We start from the raw sequence: 17,691 nt of genomic DNA, 5'->3' as shown, positions 1-17,691 counted from the left end.
GTTGGCTTAATAATTTTAGATTTTCTTTTAATCAATAGTATTCTTTTCTTTTTCTTTATTTCATTTTAATTCGATAGATCTTAATAATTTTAGATTTTCTTTTAATCAATAGTATTCTTTTCTTTTTCTTTATTTCATTTTAATTCGATAGATCTTAGTGAAAGTATAGATCACTGGAAGCTAGGTTGGGAGTTACATGATTATTAGTATATTTACGCATTGTATTTAATTCAATCATGCAAAATTGAGGTTAAACCATCCATTTATGAAAGGAAAATTATGTCTTATCTATTTACATGATAATAATAGTAATTATTATTATGACTTGGGCTTGGGGTGGACGTAGGTGTCGGTGGATTAATGGTGGTAGGGTCCCGACTCCCGAGACGTGGTTATCTTTTTTTTAAAAAAATATTGTAAAATTATAAATATTCTCCTTTGAATTGGGTTAGCTTTTTGGCATTATCCAACTAGAATTGTTGGAGAGTTTTCTAAAAAATTTGATCCTATGTAGATACGAACTATAAGTTTATACACCTAAATAAAATTATTAATTAGATCATCCTACATTGTTTTGCTATCTGTAACTCATTAAAATTATCGATCATTGATTTTAGATTGATATACTTACATGCATGCGTTTTTATTCGTGTATCAATGTCGTATGATGTGACGAAATTATATAGAATGGTAAAAGCATATCTGGAAAGGAGTAATGTTTTAAATTGACTACACTGTACAGTAAAAACTCTCGCTGTGAACAGTGAATGCCGTGTAATTCTAATTACCATTAGATTAAAGATGTATGGGGATCAACTCCACCTTTTCTATTTAGCAGTTGTCGTAGATTTGCATCTCAAGATCTGACGGACAAGATTTTGACACGGTCGGTTGTATAGAGGATGTTCCAGAATTGAACCCGCAGAATCCTCCTTTTGTAGTGTTATTAAATTACAGGAATTAAATTATTCAATTTTATAGAGAATGTTTTTCATGCTAGTGGTGTATGTGCATTTGGAGGTGTATAAGAGGAAGAATCCAGCAACATCTTTCAGGAGGAGAAGGAGAAGGAGAGTTTAGAGTGAGAACTGAGAGGCCACTGTTTGGGAACTTGAACCATTATAACTTGCTGTGATTGAGAAAGCTTCAGCATCAAATTTGTCAAAACTCTTCACTTGTTTTGATCATCCCAATACTCGCCATTGGCTTTTAAAGATCTGGTTCTGAACTTCTCTGTTTTGTACATAACACCTCATAATCTTCTTCACCACTCTCCAATTTTTCTAAACAGCTTCAAATTGTATCGTTAGTTGAAGATGAAGGTGAGCTTAATTTTTAGCTCAAAATTTACACATCATGTTCTGTAATGTAGTTTGATGGAAGCTTGATTTGTTTTTTTTCTCTCCATTTCTTCAATGCAGTTCTTCAGCTGGATGCAAACTAAACTAAATGGCAGACACGAGAAGAAAACCCCAAATACATTCTCTACTTCTCGTAAGCTTTTTCTTCTCTTTTTTGCTCCACTTTTTCCTCTATGCTATGAACTTCTTTATTCTCTGTTTTCAAACTGGCATGTAGAGTGTTCATTTGCATGAATGATGTGTGTATATATAGATGAGTCAAAGATTTGTGTTCTTAAATCTTGTTTTGTGTTCAAGTTGAGATTGTATGGTTTAATTGTTTTAAGATATCAACTTGGAGAAGGAACAACAGTGGAAAATAGATTTAGTGAAATGGTTTTTGGTTGGATCCGAAGTTTAGTTAGCTGGATCAAGATCCCAATGCAAACGAGGACACGATTCAAAAGGTAGCCTGAATCACTAACCTCAATACTTGGGTTCATGTGCCTTGTTCCCCCTTGACCCTTGAACAAATATTTAATGTACAAAATTTACCATTGTTTTACATTTCCTTTTTTGTCCACTTTCATTAGCTTTAGTTTAGGACTGCAAACCAACCAGTAATCAGATCCCAGGACTCAAAATATATATATATATATATATATTATAGGACCATGAAATTATTCTCTCTCTCTCTCTCTTCTGGATCTTTGAAATGGTGAAGTATTGTAAATTACAGGAATACTTTCTTCAATATAAATTGAATATTTTCCATCTCCCTATTTGCAGAGCTTAAAAAACAAGAGTCTCGTGAAGAGTTCAGCGATTGGCCTCATGGGTTGCTTGCAATTGGAACTTTTGGGAACAATGAGATCAAAGATGATTCTGAGAGAAGACAAGACATACAGGAGGATCCATCTTCTTCAGAAGAAATAATAGATTTCTCTCCTGAAGAAGTTGGTAAATTACAGAAGGAGTTGACAAAGCTTTTATCTCGCAAACCGAATCCCGAAAAGCAGGTTGCAGATCTTCCATTGGATAGATTTCTCAACTGCCCTTCAAGCTTGGAGGTCGACAGGAGAATCAGCAATCCCCTCAGCTGTGATTCTGATGATAAAGATGAAGATATTGAAAGGACCATTAGTCTTATAATTGGCAAATGTAAGGACATTTGCGCCGATAGTAAAAAGAAAGCGATCGGGAAGAAATCCGTGTCGTTTCTCCTCAAAAAGTTGTTTGTTTGTAGAAATGGCTTCACTCCTATACCACCACCAAGTTTGAGAGAGACTCTACAAGAGTCAAGAATGGAAAAGGTAATGACAAAACAAACTAAAAAACAGCTTCTTCAACTCTGATTCATACCTGCATAATTTCAGCTTTTGAATCTAATGATCTTTCCATTTCAATGGCAGCTCTTAAGAACAATTCTCCAAAAGAAGATCGCCCCACAAAACGCTTCTCGATCGTCGTCGTCGTTGAAGAGGTACATAGAGGAAAAACAGTCCCCAAAAAACAGAAATGAAGCAGAAGAAGAAGAGCATAAAAATGCTAAAGATGGATCCAAATGGGTCAAAACTGATTCCGAGTGTAAGTTCATAGCTTGTTCATAAATCCATCCTAAAACATCACAAGATTTTAGCTTTCTCTAACAAAGTTCTTGTTTTGCAAATTGCAGATATTGTTCTTGAGATATAATTCCATCTCCTTTTCTAACCAATTCCCCATCCAACTGATTTGAACAAGGTAACACCTTTTCTGATCTCACTTTTTCAGTATGGTTCATTTTAACATAGCAATGACTGATCTTCAAATTCCATCTCCAAAACTGACTTTTCCAGATATTCAAACTCCACCCTTTGATTTGATGATATGGATCCAACAGTTGAGATGTTGTTCATCACAGCAAAAATATAGATCTGATCGACGGTGCTGATTACTCCTTTTTTTTCATGGTTGTATGTTACGAAAACAGTGCAACTCATGTTATGATACATCGTCAAAAGAGATTCTATGATGACAGAGCTTTACATTTTTCACTTTATTTTACCATATAATTCTTCTCCTTCTTTAATGTTGGGGTCTCTCTTTGTAACATATTCGAGGCAAATAACATTTTGTATTGTTATAAAGTTACCAAGACATTGTTGTTGGGCTCAGTTTTCCTCCCATATTTTCCCCCAATTTTTGGTTGATTCGGTCGATAATATTAACATTAAGTTATGTTTATGGTGACAAATCTCACATGAGATCTTGCCGTTCAAGAATCATTAAAAGGGAGAATTTCATTAATTTACTATCATGTTAAGTTTCGGAGTTGTACTTGTTTTCGCTTGAATTTCTCTTTTCGTCCTATTCATCAAGGTAAAAAGATGAAGGAGTGAAGCAAGCAATGAGACGGGAAGAGGATTTAATTGACTCAACTGTACGAAAGAAGAGAGAAGCTGCTTTGTTTACCGTGAAAGAGAAGGGACATGTTCGAGAATAAAGCTTTCCGTTGCATTTTTCACAAAAATAACTTAGATTTATAAGTCATAAAAATCTAAATGGAAACCAATTTTCTAACCCCATAATCTTACACTAAAAATTATATCATAATTTCTCAATCCAAATTGCCTTGAAAATTAATCATTAAATAATAAAGCCCTACATATCCGAAGGGGCATGAGATGAAGTACCAAACCAAATCCAGACCAACACTGCGGCCGGAGTTGAATCTCTTCCGGGCTTCCGCCACGTTTAAGTCTGTCTCTCACGAAGCCCTTTTTTTCCCCCAATTTCATCTTCGCTCTCTTCGTAGAAATTGAATCTTTGCCCTTCTTTCCCCTTTTCGATTCGTTTCGAATCGTTTGTTCTTAGTTTCGAAGGATTTGTGGATGGTGAAGACAGATTATTTGAGGAAATTGTGAAAGGATTTTGAGGGATTGGTTGAGAATTGGATAGGAATCTAAGCAGGCAATGCCCATTTATTTGGTTTGGAGTTAAGTGTTAAAGGTCGTCGATGTCTTGGGCAAGCGCGGAAGATATTTACCTTTCAACTTCTCTTGCCAATTACCTTGACAGTATGTTCCTTCTCTTTTGATGCTTACAAATTAATACTCATTTTCCTTTTTAATTTTGAAATTTAATATCACTTGCTTCATGGGGTTTGCCTCTTTTGTGTAATGTGATATCTATCTCTTGATCATCATGGGGTTTGAGAGTATCAAATTGTTATGTATTGCAGCTCTTTGATTCAAAAACCTTTCACCCAATCAAGCTTATTTAGACACATGAATGAGCATCTATTTGTCCTTTCTGGCTAACTGTTTAGTAATGTAAATGAAGATATTTGAATCAAATGCACTTTGTTGTAGTGGTTTTAGCAACCATTTGTGTTTTATTTGGTGAATGCCTTTGATTCCCTCTTCTTTTCAAGAGATTATGGAACTTCTGTGAAATTCTACCCACCTTTTGAAGAGTCTCAGGGTGAAAGACTCGGTGTAACAGTCCAAACCACCTCTAGCAGATATTGTTTTCTTTGGACTTTTCTTTTCGGGCTTCCCCTCAAGGTTTTTAAAACGTGTCTACTCGGGAGAGGTTTCCACACCCTTATAAAGAATGTTTTGTTCCTCTCTCCAACTGATGTGGGATCTACAACCCACCCCCTTCGTGGCCTAGTGTCTTCTCTGGCACTCATTCCCTTCTCTAACCAACATGGGATCTCACAATCCACCCCCTTCGGAGCCCAGTGTCCTCGCTGGCACTTGTTCCCCTCTCCAACGAATGTGGGATCTCACAATTCCACCCCCTTCGAGGCCAGCGTCTCAGGGTGAAAGACTCAGTGTAACAGTCCAAACCCACCGCTAGTAGATATTGTCCTCTTTGGGCTTTTCCTTTCGGGTTTCACCTCAAGGTTTTTAAAACGTGTCTACTCGGGAGAGGTTTCCACACCCTTATAAGGAATGTTTCGTTCCTCTCTCCAACCGATGTGGGATCCACAATCCGCCCCCTTTGTGGCCCAGTGTCCTCGCTGGCACTCAATCCCTTCTCCAACCAACGTGGGATCTCACAATCCACCCCCTCCGGAGTCCAATGTCCTTGCTGGCACTCGTTCCCCTCTTCGAATGTGGGATCTCACAATCCCAACCCCCTTCGAGGCCAGCGTCTCAGGGTGAAAGACTCAGTGTAACAGTCCAAACCCACCGCTAGCAGATATTGTCTTCTTTGGACTTTTCTTTTGGAGCTTCCCCTCAAGGTTTTTAAAACGTGTCTACTCTGGAGAGGTTTTCACACCCTTATAAGGAATGTTTCGTTCCTCTCTCCAACCGATGTGGGATCCACAATCCGCCCCCTTTGTGGCCCAGTGTCCTCGCTGGCACTCAATCCCTTCTCCAACCAACGTGGGATCTCACAATCCACCCCCTTCGGAGTCCAGTGTCCTCGCTGGCACTCGTTCTCCTCTCCAACGAATGTGGGATCTCACAATCTCACCTCCCTTAGAGACCGGTGTCCTCGTTGACACTCGTTCCCCTCTCCAATCGATGTGGGCTCTTACACTCTCTCTTCACCTCACCTATCACCATAAGCAATTATATAGCTCTGCCTTGAAACCCTTTGTTTCAACTTTGATGTGACATGAGCACTGGTCTTCCCTGTGCCAAATGCTAAAAGGCTGTTTCACAGCTACCTTCTAAATCATTGTTCAGCATGTCTGCATTCTTTAAATTGTTTAGAGAAGGATTAAAAAGCTAGTGTTGCTATTTGCTAGAATTGCGGTTCTAATGATCGTTTCGTTCTATAGAGAAGGTTCTTGTACTACTTCGAGATGGTCGAAAGCTATTAGGAATCCTCCGTTCATTCGATCAATTTGGTATAGTTCTTCCTGAAATTTTATACGGTTTCAACATTCGCGTGGAGAACTAATTGTTTCTATGTTTCAGCAAATGCTGTTCTTGAAGGATCCTGTGAAAGAGTGATTGTTGGTGACCTTTACAGCGATATTCCTTTAGGTCTCTATGTAATTCGAGGCGAAAACGTCGTTTTACTGGGCGAGCTGGTAGGACAAAATCTTAGAGATTCACTTGTTTGTCTTCATTATTTGTCTGTTAGCTGTCCAACCCTCCTAAAATTTTTGTTTTGGGCTTTATAGAACATGGAGAAAGAGGAGCTCCCTCCACACATGACTCATGTCTCTGCTATGGAGATTAAAAGGGTAAGTGATGTTGACTCGTCCATTGGATTTCTTAAACGTTTCCACATTTATTGGAAGAACACGACATAGATTTGCTTATGTCTGAAGATTAGTGTTTGGTGTGCTTAGTATCACGGTTATTCTCATCTAGGGTGTGTTGCCCGTGGTTGCATGCTCATGCCACGCCAAACCCTTTTTGCTTATGTCTGAAGATTAGTGTTTTGTGTGCATAGTGTCACAGTCATGCTCATCCAGAGCGTGTTGCCCGTGGCCACATGCTCATGCCACACTGAACCCTTTTTGCTTATGTCTGAAGATTAGTGTTCTGTGTGGATAGTGTCACGGTCATGCTCATCCAGGACATGTTGCCCGTGGCCGCATGCCCATGCCACGCCGAACCCTTTTTGCTTATGTCTGAAGATTAGTGTTCTGTGTGCATAGTGTTACGGTCATGCTCATCCAAGGGCTGTTGCCCGTGGCAGTGCATAGTGTCCTGGTCATGCTCATCCAGGACGTGTTGCCCGTGGCTGCATGCCCATGCCACGCCAAACCCTTTTTGCTTATATCTGAAGATTAATGTCTGTGTGCATAGTGTCACGGTCATGCTCATCCAGGGCGTGTTGCTCGTGGCCACATGCCCATGCCACGCCAAACCCTTTTTGCTTATATCTGAAGATTAACGTTCTGTGTGCATAGTATAACGGTCATGCTCATCTAGGGCGTGTTGCTCGTGGCCGTATGCCCATGCCACGCAAAATGCTTTTTGCTTATATCTGAAGATTAATGTTCTGTGTGCATAGTGTCACGGTCATGCTCATCCAGGGCGTGTTGCCCGTGGCCGCATGCCCATGCCACGCCAAACCCTTTTTGCTTATGTCTGAAGATTAGTGTTTTGTGTGCATAGTGTCACAGTCATGCTCATCCAGGGCGTGTTGCCCGTGGCCGCATGCCCATGCCACGCCAAACCCTTTTTGCTTATGTCTGAAGATTAGTGTTTTGTGTGCATAGTGTCACAGTCATGCTCATCCAGAGCGTGTTGCTCATGGCCACATGCCCATGCCACACTGAACCCTTTTTGCTTATGTCGGAAGATTAGTGTTTTGTGTGCATAGTGTCACAGTCATGCTCATCCAGAGCGTGTTGCCCGTGGCCACATGCCCATGCCACACTGAACCCTTTTTGCTTATGTCTGAAGATTAGTGTTCTGTGTGCATAGTGTCACGGTCTTGCTCATCCAGGACATGTTGCCCGTGGCCGCATGCCCATGCCACGCCGAACCCTTTTTGCTTATGTCTGAAGATTAGTGTTCTGTGTGCATAGTGTTACGGTCATGCTCATCCAAGGGCTGTTGCCCGTGGCAGTGCATAGTGTCACGGTCATGCTCATCCAGGACGTGTTGCCCATGGCTGCATGCCCATGCCACGCCAAACCCTTTTTGCTTATATCGGAAGATTAATGTTCTGTGTGCATAGTGTCACGGTCATGTTCATCCAGGGGCGTGTTGCCCGTGGCCACATGCCCATGCCACGCCAAACCCTTTTTGCTTATATCTGAAGATTAATGTTCTGTGTGCATAGTGTCACGGTCATGCTCATCCAGGGCGTGTTGCCCGTGGCCGCATGCCCATGTCACGCTAAACCCTTTTTACTTATGTCTGAAGATTAATGTTCTGTGTGCATAGTGTCACAGTCATGCTCATCCAGGGCATGTTGCCCGTGGCCGCACGCCCATGTCATGCCAAACCCTTTTTACTCATGTCTGAAGATTAATGTTCTGTGTGCATAATGTCACTGTCATGCTCATCCAGGACGTGTTGTCCGTGGCAGTGCATAGTGACACAGTCATGCTCATCCAGGGCATGTTGCCCGTAGCCGCGTGCTCATTCAAGGGCTGTTGCCCGTGGCAGTGCATAGTGTCACGGTCATGCTCATCCAGGACGTGTTGCCCATGGCTGCATGCCCATGCCACGCCAAACCCTTTTTGCTTATATCGGAAGATTAATGTTCTGTGTGCATAGTGTCACGGTCATGCTCATCCAGGGGCGTGTTGCCCGTGGCCACATGCCCATGCCACGCCAAACCCTTTTTGCTTATATCTGAAGATTAATGTTCTGTGTGCATAGTGTCACGGTCATGCTCATCTAGGGCGTGTTGCCCGTGGCCGCATGCCCATGCCACGCCAAACCCTTTTTGCTTATGTCTGAAGATTAGTGTTTTGTGTGCATAGTGTCACAGTCATGCTCATCCAGGGCGTGTTGCCCGTGGCCGCATGCCCATGCCACGCCAAACCCTTTTTGCTTATGTCTGAAGATTAGTGTTTTGTGTGCATAGTGTCACAGTCATGCTCATCCAGAGCGTGTTGCTCATGGCCACATGCCCATGCCACACTGAACCCTTTTTGCTTATGTCTGAAGATTAGTGTTTTGTGTGCATAGTGTCACAGTCATGCTCATCCAGAGCGTGTTGCCCGTGGCCACATGCCCATGCCACACTGAACCCTTTTTGCTTATGTCTGAAGATTAGTGTTCTGTGTGCATAGTGTCACGGTCTTGCTCATCCAGGACATGTTGCCCGTGGCCGCATGCCCATGCCACGCCGAACCCTTTTTGCTTATGTCTGAAGATTAGTGTTCTGTGTGCATAGTGTTACGGTCATGCTCATCCAAGGGCTGTTGCCCGTGGCAGTGCATAGTGTCACGGTCATGCTCATCCAGGACGTGTTGCCCATGGCTGCATGCCCATGCCACGCCAAACCCTTTTTGCTTATATCGGAAGATTAATGTTCTGTGTGCATAGTGTCACGGTCATGTTCATCCAGGGGCGTGTTGCCCGTGGCCACATGCCCATGCCACGCCAAACCCTTTTTGCTTATATCTGAAGATTAATGTTCTGTGTGCATAGTGTCACGGTCATGCTCATCCAGGGCGTGTTGCCCGTGGCCGCATGCCCATGTCACGCTAAACCCTTTTTACTTATGTCTGAAGATTAATGTTCTGTGTGCATAGTGTCACAGTCATGCTCATCCAGGGCATGTTGCCCGTGGCCGCACGCCCATGTCATGCCAAACCCTTTTTACTCATGTCTGAAGATTAATGTTCTGTGTGCATAGTGTCACTGTCATGCTCATCCAGGACGTGTTGCCCGTGGCCACATGCCCATGCCACACTGAACCCTTTTTGCTTATGTCTGAAGATTAGTGTTCTGTGTGCATAGTGTCACGGTCTTGCTCATCCAGGACATGTTGCCCGTGGCCGCATGCCCATGCCACGCCGAACCCTTTTTGCTTATGTCTGAAGATTAGTGTTCTGTGTGCATAGTGTTACAGTCATGCTCATCGAAGGGCTGTTGCCTGTGGCAGTGCATAGTGTCACGGTCATGCTCATCCAGGACGTGTTGCCCGTGGCTGCATGCCCATGCCACGCCAAACCCTTTTTGCTTATATCGGAAGATTAATGTTCTGTGTGCATAGTGTCACGGTCATGCTCATCCACGGGCGTGTTGCCCGTGGCCACATGCCCATGCCACGCCAAACCCTTTTTGCTTATATCTGAAGATTAATGTTCTGTGTGCATAGTGTCACGGTCATGCTCATCCAGGGCGTGTTGCCCGTGGCCGCATGCCCATGTCACGCCAAACCCTTTTTACTTATGTCTGAAGATTAATGTTCTGTGTGCATAGTGTCACTGTCATGCTCATCCAGGACGTGTTGCCCGTGGCAGTGCATAGTGACACGGTCATGCTCATCCAGGGCATGTTGCCCGTAGCCGCGTGCTCATTCCACGCCGAACCCTTTTTGCTTACACGTTGCATGTAAAACTTTTGGTATTTACAAACTAGAAACTGTTATTGCAGGCTCAAAAAGCAGAGAGAGAGGCTACAGATCTTAAAGGGACAATCAGGAAAAGACTTGAGTTCCTTGATCTGGACTAATAGCTGTGTTCATAATCTTGGATTTGTTAGCTTTCTTGTTTGCAAGTTCTTCAAGTTCAACAGCTGCTCGCTCATTGCCCAGTAAGTTAATTTGATCATATGTTGGTTTTTTATGAACAATTGAGAGCCTATTTTTGTGGCCATTAGTATCTAAACATTATATTGTCGACCTTCGATTTCTCGTGTAATGTTTTATTCGATAAATAAAAAACGTTTCTTCTTAATCCAACCCCGACCCTAGTTCTTGAGTTATGGAGGCTTCTTTCTTATTGTGCTTTCGGGGCGGTACACGTACCTAGATGTCGTGTGTTTGAACCTTTGAGCGAGCTTTTAATAAGAACAATCTTTGATGTCTCTTGGAGCTAGACCTTGAGGGGAGCACGAGCACGAGCACGATTTGTGGGGGTTGGCACTGAATTTTCACTCTCGAGGTTTTTGCCGTTTACTTTTTCCATGTATGGTGAGAATGGCATTGGATTTCCAGTCTGCAGAGGGGTTAATCACGAAAATCTAAATTTTCTACTAGCTCGTGAGCACTGTAACAGTTCAAGTCCACCGGTAGTAGATATTGTTCACTTCAGTCCGTTACATATCACCATCAGCCTCACGATTCACACCCTTATAAAAAATGTTTTTCATTCTCGTCTCCATCCGATGTGGGATTTCACAATCCACCCATTAGGAGGTCCAGTGTCGTCGTTGGTAGACCGTCCAGTGTCTAGCTTTGATACCATATGTAACAGCGCAAGTCCACTACCAGTAGATATTGTCCATTTTAGCTATCGTCGTTGGTCTCACGGTTTTAAAAAACGTATGTTTGGGAGAAGTTTCCATACCCTTATAAGAAATGTTCGCCTCCCCACCACCTCCACCTATTTCATTTCTCATCCCGTGAAATCTCCATTTAGTTTTGTGGGAATTATTAGCAGGAAATTGGAGAAATTGTAGAGATCAGCTCTTCCTGCATAATATTTTTTTTTTCGATTTATTATTCTTAAAAAAAATGATAAAAGCTTTTATTTTTTCAATATAATTTTTATAAAAAAAAAAAATCTCAATAAATTAATAAATTTCATACATATATACAACATGATTTTTAAAAATTTAAAATTTAATATTATAACATAGTCCTAATCTTTAAGGGTTAAAAAAATATACGACATAATATTTAGTTTAAATATTACGTTAAGGTCTCAAAATTAACTAATTTACATTTTATTAAAATAAAAAAAGACGTTGATATATATATATATATATATATATAACAGCGTAGTTTTAATAAATAAATAAAAACAATAAGACGAGACAGAGAATATAATCTTATCTATTTTCATTATTACATTTAAATATATATATATATTCCTTATTATCCAAAGGAGCTTTTTAATTTAATGAGCTTAAATTCTCAATCTATTGTTATTTATAGCCATACACCGACAGTGAAGCGGAAGAAATCCGACGGCTGAAAAGGCAAAGACCCAAATAAATCAAGCCGTCCAAAAACCCACACGTGTCCCTCCCAATAAAAAAAAAAACAAAATTACATAATTTCTTTTTACTTTATAACTCGAAAACTCCATTTATCGATTTTTAATTTAATTCGCCTCGGAGCTCACACTCAGTCACAGATCTCGCGCTCTCTCTCTCTCTCTCTCTCTGGCGGTCAAGCAAAGCAAGCAAGAGAATTCTGCAGATCCAAGCTTTTGCTGCTCTGAATCTTCTTTCTCTTGGAAGCTCCGGCTGTGTAATCCATGTCTTTGTCTTGCATTTCTTCTAAACGGGTACTGTTTTTCTTCACTCTGCTACTATGTGCTTGGTCCCTGTGCATTCACGCCTCAGTCCACCACTATTCTGGTGAGATATTCGTTAATAAAGGCAATGCGTTTGTCGTCCATGGAGGTAGCGAGGGAATTCGCTCCTCTAACGCTGACCGCAACGGTGCCGATGCGGATTCTTCTACCAATGCTGATTCCTACATTCGGTATGTGTTTTCTGATCCGTTTATGTGGTTGTCGATGTGTTCGTTGTTTGTCGGTTCTATTTCAATGAATGGCGGAAATGATGAGTTAATTCGAGATTAGGCTGGATTGTTTTGCAATTTTATGTGATTTTGGTTTCCATTTTCGTATGAATTTTGTTATGTGTCATTAACGAAAGCGTGTTAATGTTGCTTGCTTGCTTGCTATCAATACGCTTTGGGCTTACTGTTAGCTAGAATTTTGGGGAAGTCTCGATAGCTTGTTTGAATGTTGGATTTCTCTATCTAGGTTTAACTTCTGTGGAGTCAGTATATCTCTTATTCTGTCTTTGTTGTGATAGTTACCTTATTCTATAGTGTACTGTCAAACCAGCTTCGAAAAAATTACATTTCGGAGACCAGAGGAGTTCTCCAACTTCAGCTCTGGGCCATTGCATGCAATAGTTTTTGAGGTGGAAGATAGAGAGATGGTTGGTGGCTCAGCCTATGGTGGCCAAAGGGCAATCTGTTGTACTGTAGATCTTGCTAAACTTGGTGTTTGTTCAGAAGGTGAAGTTATTTACCGGCCGTCCTCGAAGAATTCTGGTTGGCCTCAAGTTTATGGAGTCTCCTTCAACAAAGATGAGCAAGTTGCAACCCTGGCGACAAAATCGATTCAGATTACTGAAACGGGGATGTATAACTTGTATTTCATCCATTGTGATCCAAAGCTTCAAAATGTGGTTGTCGAGGGGAAAACCATATGGAAAAATCCTTCTGGATACCTACCGGGTAGAATGGCGCCTTTGATGAAGTTTTATTTGTATATGTCTTTTGCTTATGTGTTGCTTGGAATCTTTTGGTTCTCACAGTATGCAAGATTCTGGAAAGAAGTTTTTCCATTGCAGAACTGCATTACGGTTGTCATAACGTTGGGGATGTTTGAGATGGCTATGTGGTATTTTGAGTTTGCTGAATTCAATCAAACTGGGATAAGACCAACAGGGATTACTATGTGGGCTGTCACCTTTGGAGTTGTTAAGCGTACAATTGCACGTCTGATACTTTTGATGGTTTCGATGGGTTATGGTGTTGTTAGACCAACTCTGGGTGGACTGACATCAAAAGTTCTCATGCTTGGATTAACCTTCTTTCTGGCATCTGAAGTTCTTGAATTGGTTGAGAATGTGGGTGCTGTAAGTGATCTTTCAGGAAAAGCTAGACTTTTCTTGGTTCTACCCGTGGCAATCTTGGATGCTTTCTTCATTCTTTGGATATTTACCTCCCTCTCCGCAACGTTAAGCAAGCTTCAGGTAGCTGGTTTGTTCGTAGCACTTATTTTTTATTTGTACTCCTGTTTTTTTTTTTTTTGTAGTTTAAATATTTTAAGATTAAGTTCCTTCTAGCAAATGGTTTTCTGAAGAATACTGAGAAAGTAATCTGGTTTTAATCAAAATATAGTTCGATGGAGTAGGTTGGTATCAAGGAAAGCATGGCGTTAGACGTTGAGCTTCTAATTGAAACATAGATTCAGTGGAAGCGATATCATTTGCTGCAATTTTCTGCTAAAATTATGCTTGCTCTTGCTGATATTCCTGCCCAAGTCTAATATAATCTTTTACCTTCTCATTTTATGCTAATGATGTAAATTTCTTTTTCATTTATTGTGTTATAACTTCTACTGCCTGGGTTTCCTCCATTGTTATCGATATCACAGGCTAGAAGGTTGACGACTAAATTGGACATTTACAGAAAATTCACAAACGCATTGGCGGTAACTGTTATTGTATCGGTGGGCTGGATGTGTTATGAGGTAATTTGCGCATGAAGATGTGTTCCTATCATGTTAAAAACACGTTTGACATGTTCCATTCATGCATAGTTTTTTTAAAGAAATTAAAACTTACTTGAAACTGCAGCAGGTTCATGTGAACAGTCACTGTCGTTTTTTGTAACTTCGTCCCAAACATGCTGACTGCATTTTCTTAAATGAATTCTTGCAGCTTTATTTCAAATCAAATGACATTTACAATGAGCAGTGGCAAAATGCATGGATTATTCCTGCCTTCTGGCAAATCTTATCATTTTCTCTACTGTGTGTCATTTGTGCTCTCTGGGCTCCCTCTCAAAACTCAATGCGGTAAATTTCGACACACAGTTTCTCTACCCGCCCTTCTACCAGTCTATATCATCTCATCCTCTATGTTTCTCAGGTATGCATACTCCGAAGACGCACACGAAGAGTTCGACAAGGATGACACAAATCTAACACTCATAAGACCATCTCCAATCTCCTCACCTTCAAAGGATGTTCGGACTGTACCAGATGTTAAACCGTTGCGTGGAGGCGACAATCCAGTTGGTGATCTAGAAGAAGATAAAACAGCGTAAAATTGGAATCACAGGTCCTACTTTTTGGTACCATAATAGCCATAAGTTTATTTACTTCGTTAGCTCTATTTCTTGGGAAAATCTGGTAGTCTATATATAATTGCCAAGGGCGAAAATGCTATTAAAAGTAAGACATCCCTTTCATTTTTGCCTTTTGGATTGCTAATAGCCGGATGTGATAGTAGACTAGAGTGTTGTAGTTTTCTTTAAGTTCCCCCCTCATGTAGTATTTATCATTTCTTCCACAATAATCCTTCTTGTAACTGTGCGTGATTTTGATATTTAATGCCTCCCCTCACCTTGCCAAAATCTTCCAATATGATAGATCTTGTTTCTCTAGAATATTTCCCACTGCTATCGATTTGAACCAAGCCGTAGCTTAGAAAACTTTTGATTCGATAGCTCGACCCATAGATATATGTACTTCTCATTTCCTCGAAGATCTAAATCTCGACCTGTACCTTTGTTATGGAAGTTATTTTTATTTGTAGCTGGTCAGATCAGACATGAAAGAAAACACCACGCCCTCTAAGGATATAAACATTCAAATCATCCAAACCCATTCTATAAAAGCTCTGGGTTGAGTTCAAATATAGTTGTCTTCTTATCACATGTTTCCGTTATAAGGTTATTTGATGACTACTTTGTTCTTTCCTTATGTTTGTTGGATTTTTTTTTTTTTTTTTTTTTTTTTTTTTTTTTTTAAATTCAATTTCTAAAGCATTTTGTAGTATTAGTCAAGTTTCTGATAGAAAATATATGTTTTTCTTTCCCCCTTTTGTCTGACATTTGACCCATTTTGGGCTTTGAACTTGGGAGGATGTTTTGATCTACTTATTCAACTTTTGTTTCAATCCTAAAAATTTGTACATTTGTGAATTTCGTTTCCATGGAATACCGCTCGAAAATTGGTCGTAAGTGATATCATTTTTTGGTATTGGGCTATTAAATGTCTCGATCAGAGTTTCTAAATTAGGGTTTCGATTTTAAGAATATTTATATAAAGTGTTACAGGTGTTTTTTCTTCAATAATTGAAGTCTTGATACTGTTTGAATATCGAAAGTAGCTTTTCTTGCAGTCAAATGCAAACACGCTACCTCGGTGAAAATATTCGCAGAAGAGACAAACCATTTTTTGGTGTTCGTTATCGATGATTCTATCCAAATCATTTTTTTTTTTCTTTTTCTAGAGTTTAAATCAATTTTCTTTTGCTAGAGTTTTCAAATTATAGATTTTTTTTTTTTCGTAATCTAAAATTGATAGGGATTGATTGTGTGGATATTAGGTGGCTGTTTTAGAATGGTCGGAAATATAATATAATATATATATATCTATATCTATATATATATATATATATATATATATATATATATATATATATATATATATATATATATATATATATATATATTATTTGTTTGTTTCGCATGTTTATTTTTTAAAATTTAACAATATTGTTCCATTATCATTATTATTTCTTTACATAATACAATATAGTCCTTATACTAAAAATTATTAAAATTATTATACGTTGTTCTTGGTGCTGCCTGCATTAAAAGATATGAATATCTAACCATGCTACTTTATTATTTTTTATTTTCATTTTTCACTTATAGTATAGTTTTGTGTTTAATTAAGACAAACATTTTTTTTTTCTTTTTCATATTTGTTGAACTGATTTAAATTTTATTTCAAAAATTATTTTAGTTTTTAATGTCAAATAATTTTAAAAAATAATACATATATATATATATATATATTATATTTAGTTCATACTAATCCAAACAATATTATCTTTACTTTTAAAAAAATTAAATAAATAAATAAATAAAAGAATAAAAGGGCAAATTTGGTATTAAAATTAGTCATGATTGTAAGCTTGTGCACTGAATTGTTTATTAGAAGTACTTTTTCATTTTTAATTTCTGTAATATATATAATATATATTTAATTTTTTTTTCTTGAATATTGTAGAGAATATTTTGGCATAGAGATTAAAATCCATAAAATTAGTAATGAATTTTTTCAACACACCAACTGCCTTAGAGTTCTTCACAAGAATCTCATAACTCCGCGAACCCGAACGAAAACCCTCTGTTTTCTCTCACGATTTGAGGTTGAAAAACGCAAAAATGATTGAATTTGTGTTGGGAGGGTTGCGCGTACAGAAACTTGAAGGGTTTGGGAACGTTTCTATTAAGAAGTAAATGTCTCTCTGAAAATCGCGTGATTTTCGGCGAGATTAAATGTTATCTTTTTTTTTTTTTTTTTTGTTCCAAAAGCGAATCGTTAAATACTCGGTTTACGGGTTCTCCCTGCAGTCACATGGCTTTGCACGCTTTTGTAGTCAAACATTGGTCTACAATCCATATATAGCACGAATAATAACAATAATGAGTATTAAAGAAGCAACCTATAGGCTCTCTATTTTAATGATTCTTAAGCTATGTGCTCAATCAGGGTCCTAGGGTTGGTCAGTTCCATTGCTCGGATTCTTTTCTAGCCCTCTCAAGCTCCCAAAGTTTATATACCCTACTCACTCCTATTTCAACGGTGTAAGTCACTCATACGGTGCATTTACTCTTTCATTTCCTACTCTCCATGGTCCATCTAGTCATTGTGCTTCCTGCGCGTAAGTCGGGGTGCCCTCATCTATCTCGGGCTCAAGGAAAATCTAATATATATGGAAGAGTTGTCACTCGATATAAGTAACCTCTCAGTCTTCTTATATCTCCATGCCTACTGCTAAGTGCTAGTCGGAAGCTCCCTTAGTGGTGCTAAACGATCACTTAAATCTCTTGTCATTTGTAATTCTAGACCTTTGTTGTAGGTCATCGAGGTACGACTTCGACATCAGTTATACGCTTTCATAAGGTTCATACACTCTAAAGTTCAACCAACTCT

The 17,691-nt window shown here is 39.4% G+C and overlaps 3 protein-coding genes across 4 annotated transcripts; all 3 read left to right on the top strand.

Moving 5' to 3' along the window:
* The first annotated feature begins 83 nt into the window (after positions 1–83).
* Positions 84–3,489, top strand: LOC111779233 (protein DEEPER ROOTING 1). Its single transcript, XM_087119074.1, has 6 exons — positions 84–1,322; positions 1,422–1,494; positions 2,130–2,653; positions 2,753–2,927; positions 3,016–3,083; positions 3,179–3,489. The coding sequence occupies exons 1-5, from the start codon at positions 1,317–1,319 to the stop codon at positions 3,033–3,035; spliced, it is 798 nt and encodes a 265-aa protein (XP_086975200.1). The 5' UTR covers positions 84–1,316; the 3' UTR covers positions 3,036–3,083; positions 3,179–3,489.
* Positions 3,490–3,994: 505 nt separating this feature from the next.
* On the top strand, positions 3,995–10,662 carry LOC111779302 (sm-like protein LSM1B). The gene is made up of 5 exons (XM_023659425.2): positions 3,995–4,399; positions 6,121–6,189; positions 6,260–6,375; positions 6,469–6,531; positions 10,361–10,662. Exons 1-5 carry the CDS (start codon positions 4,339–4,341, stop codon positions 10,436–10,438), a joined length of 387 nt encoding a protein of 128 aa, XP_023515193.1. The 5' UTR covers positions 3,995–4,338; the 3' UTR covers positions 10,439–10,662.
* A 1,362-nt stretch (positions 10,663–12,024) lies between these two features.
* On the top strand, positions 12,025–15,099 carry LOC111779034 (uncharacterized). Of its 2 annotated transcripts, none has more exons than XM_023659080.2 (5): positions 12,025–12,419; positions 12,790–13,708; positions 14,113–14,208; positions 14,399–14,535; positions 14,609–15,099. In XM_023659080.2, exons 1-5 carry the CDS (start codon positions 12,190–12,192, stop codon positions 14,784–14,786), a joined length of 1,560 nt encoding a protein of 519 aa, XP_023514848.2. In that variant the 5' UTR covers positions 12,025–12,189; the 3' UTR covers positions 14,787–15,099. The 2 variants fall into 2 exon arrangements, with proteins under 2 accessions (XP_023514848.2, XP_023514849.2); XM_023659081.2 differs by having other exon boundaries at positions 12,285–12,419; positions 12,774–13,708.
* The last annotated feature ends 2,592 nt before the right edge of the window (positions 15,100–17,691 follow it).

This window comes from Cucurbita pepo, chromosome 17 (assembly GCF_057944985.1).
Source record: "Cucurbita pepo subsp. pepo isolate OVF chromosome 17, ASM5794498v1, whole genome shotgun sequence".
Classification (NCBI taxonomy): domain Eukaryota; kingdom Viridiplantae; phylum Streptophyta; class Magnoliopsida; order Cucurbitales; family Cucurbitaceae; genus Cucurbita; species Cucurbita pepo.
This window is presented reverse-complemented; position numbering and strand designations above follow the sequence as displayed.

What these genes read in the sequence shown, in the direction of transcription:
- LOC111779233 (XM_087119074.1), top strand. An exon ending in AAATACATTCTCTACTTCTC is followed by an intron (nt 1,495 to 2,129) that starts GTAAGCTTTTTC and finishes CCCTATTTGCAG; the next exon opens with AGCTTAAAAAACAAGAGTCT. An exon ending in AAGAGTCAAGAATGGAAAAG is followed by an intron (nt 2,654 to 2,752) that starts GTAATGACAAAA and finishes TTTCAATGGCAG; the next exon opens with CTCTTAAGAACAATTCTCCA.
- LOC111779302 (XM_023659425.2), top strand. Translation starts at nt 4,339, where the DNA reads ATGTCTTGGGCAAGCGCGGAAGATATTTACCTTTCAACTTCTCTTGCC. An exon ending in TCTTGCCAATTACCTTGACA is followed by an intron (nt 4,400 to 6,120) that starts GTATGTTCCTTC and finishes TTCGTTCTATAG; the next exon opens with AGAAGGTTCTTGTACTACTT. An exon ending in TCGTTTTACTGGGCGAGCTG is followed by an intron (nt 6,376 to 6,468) that starts GTAGGACAAAAT and finishes TGGGCTTTATAG; the next exon opens with AACATGGAGAAAGAGGAGCT.
- LOC111779034 (XM_023659080.2), top strand. Translation starts at nt 12,190, where the DNA reads ATGTCTTTGTCTTGCATTTCTTCTAAACGGGTACTGTTTTTCTTCACT. An exon ending in CAACGTTAAGCAAGCTTCAG is followed by an intron (nt 13,709 to 14,112) that starts GTAGCTGGTTTG and finishes TCGATATCACAG; the next exon opens with GCTAGAAGGTTGACGACTAA. An exon ending in TGGGCTGGATGTGTTATGAG is followed by an intron (nt 14,209 to 14,398) that starts GTAATTTGCGCA and finishes GAATTCTTGCAG; the next exon opens with CTTTATTTCAAATCAAATGA.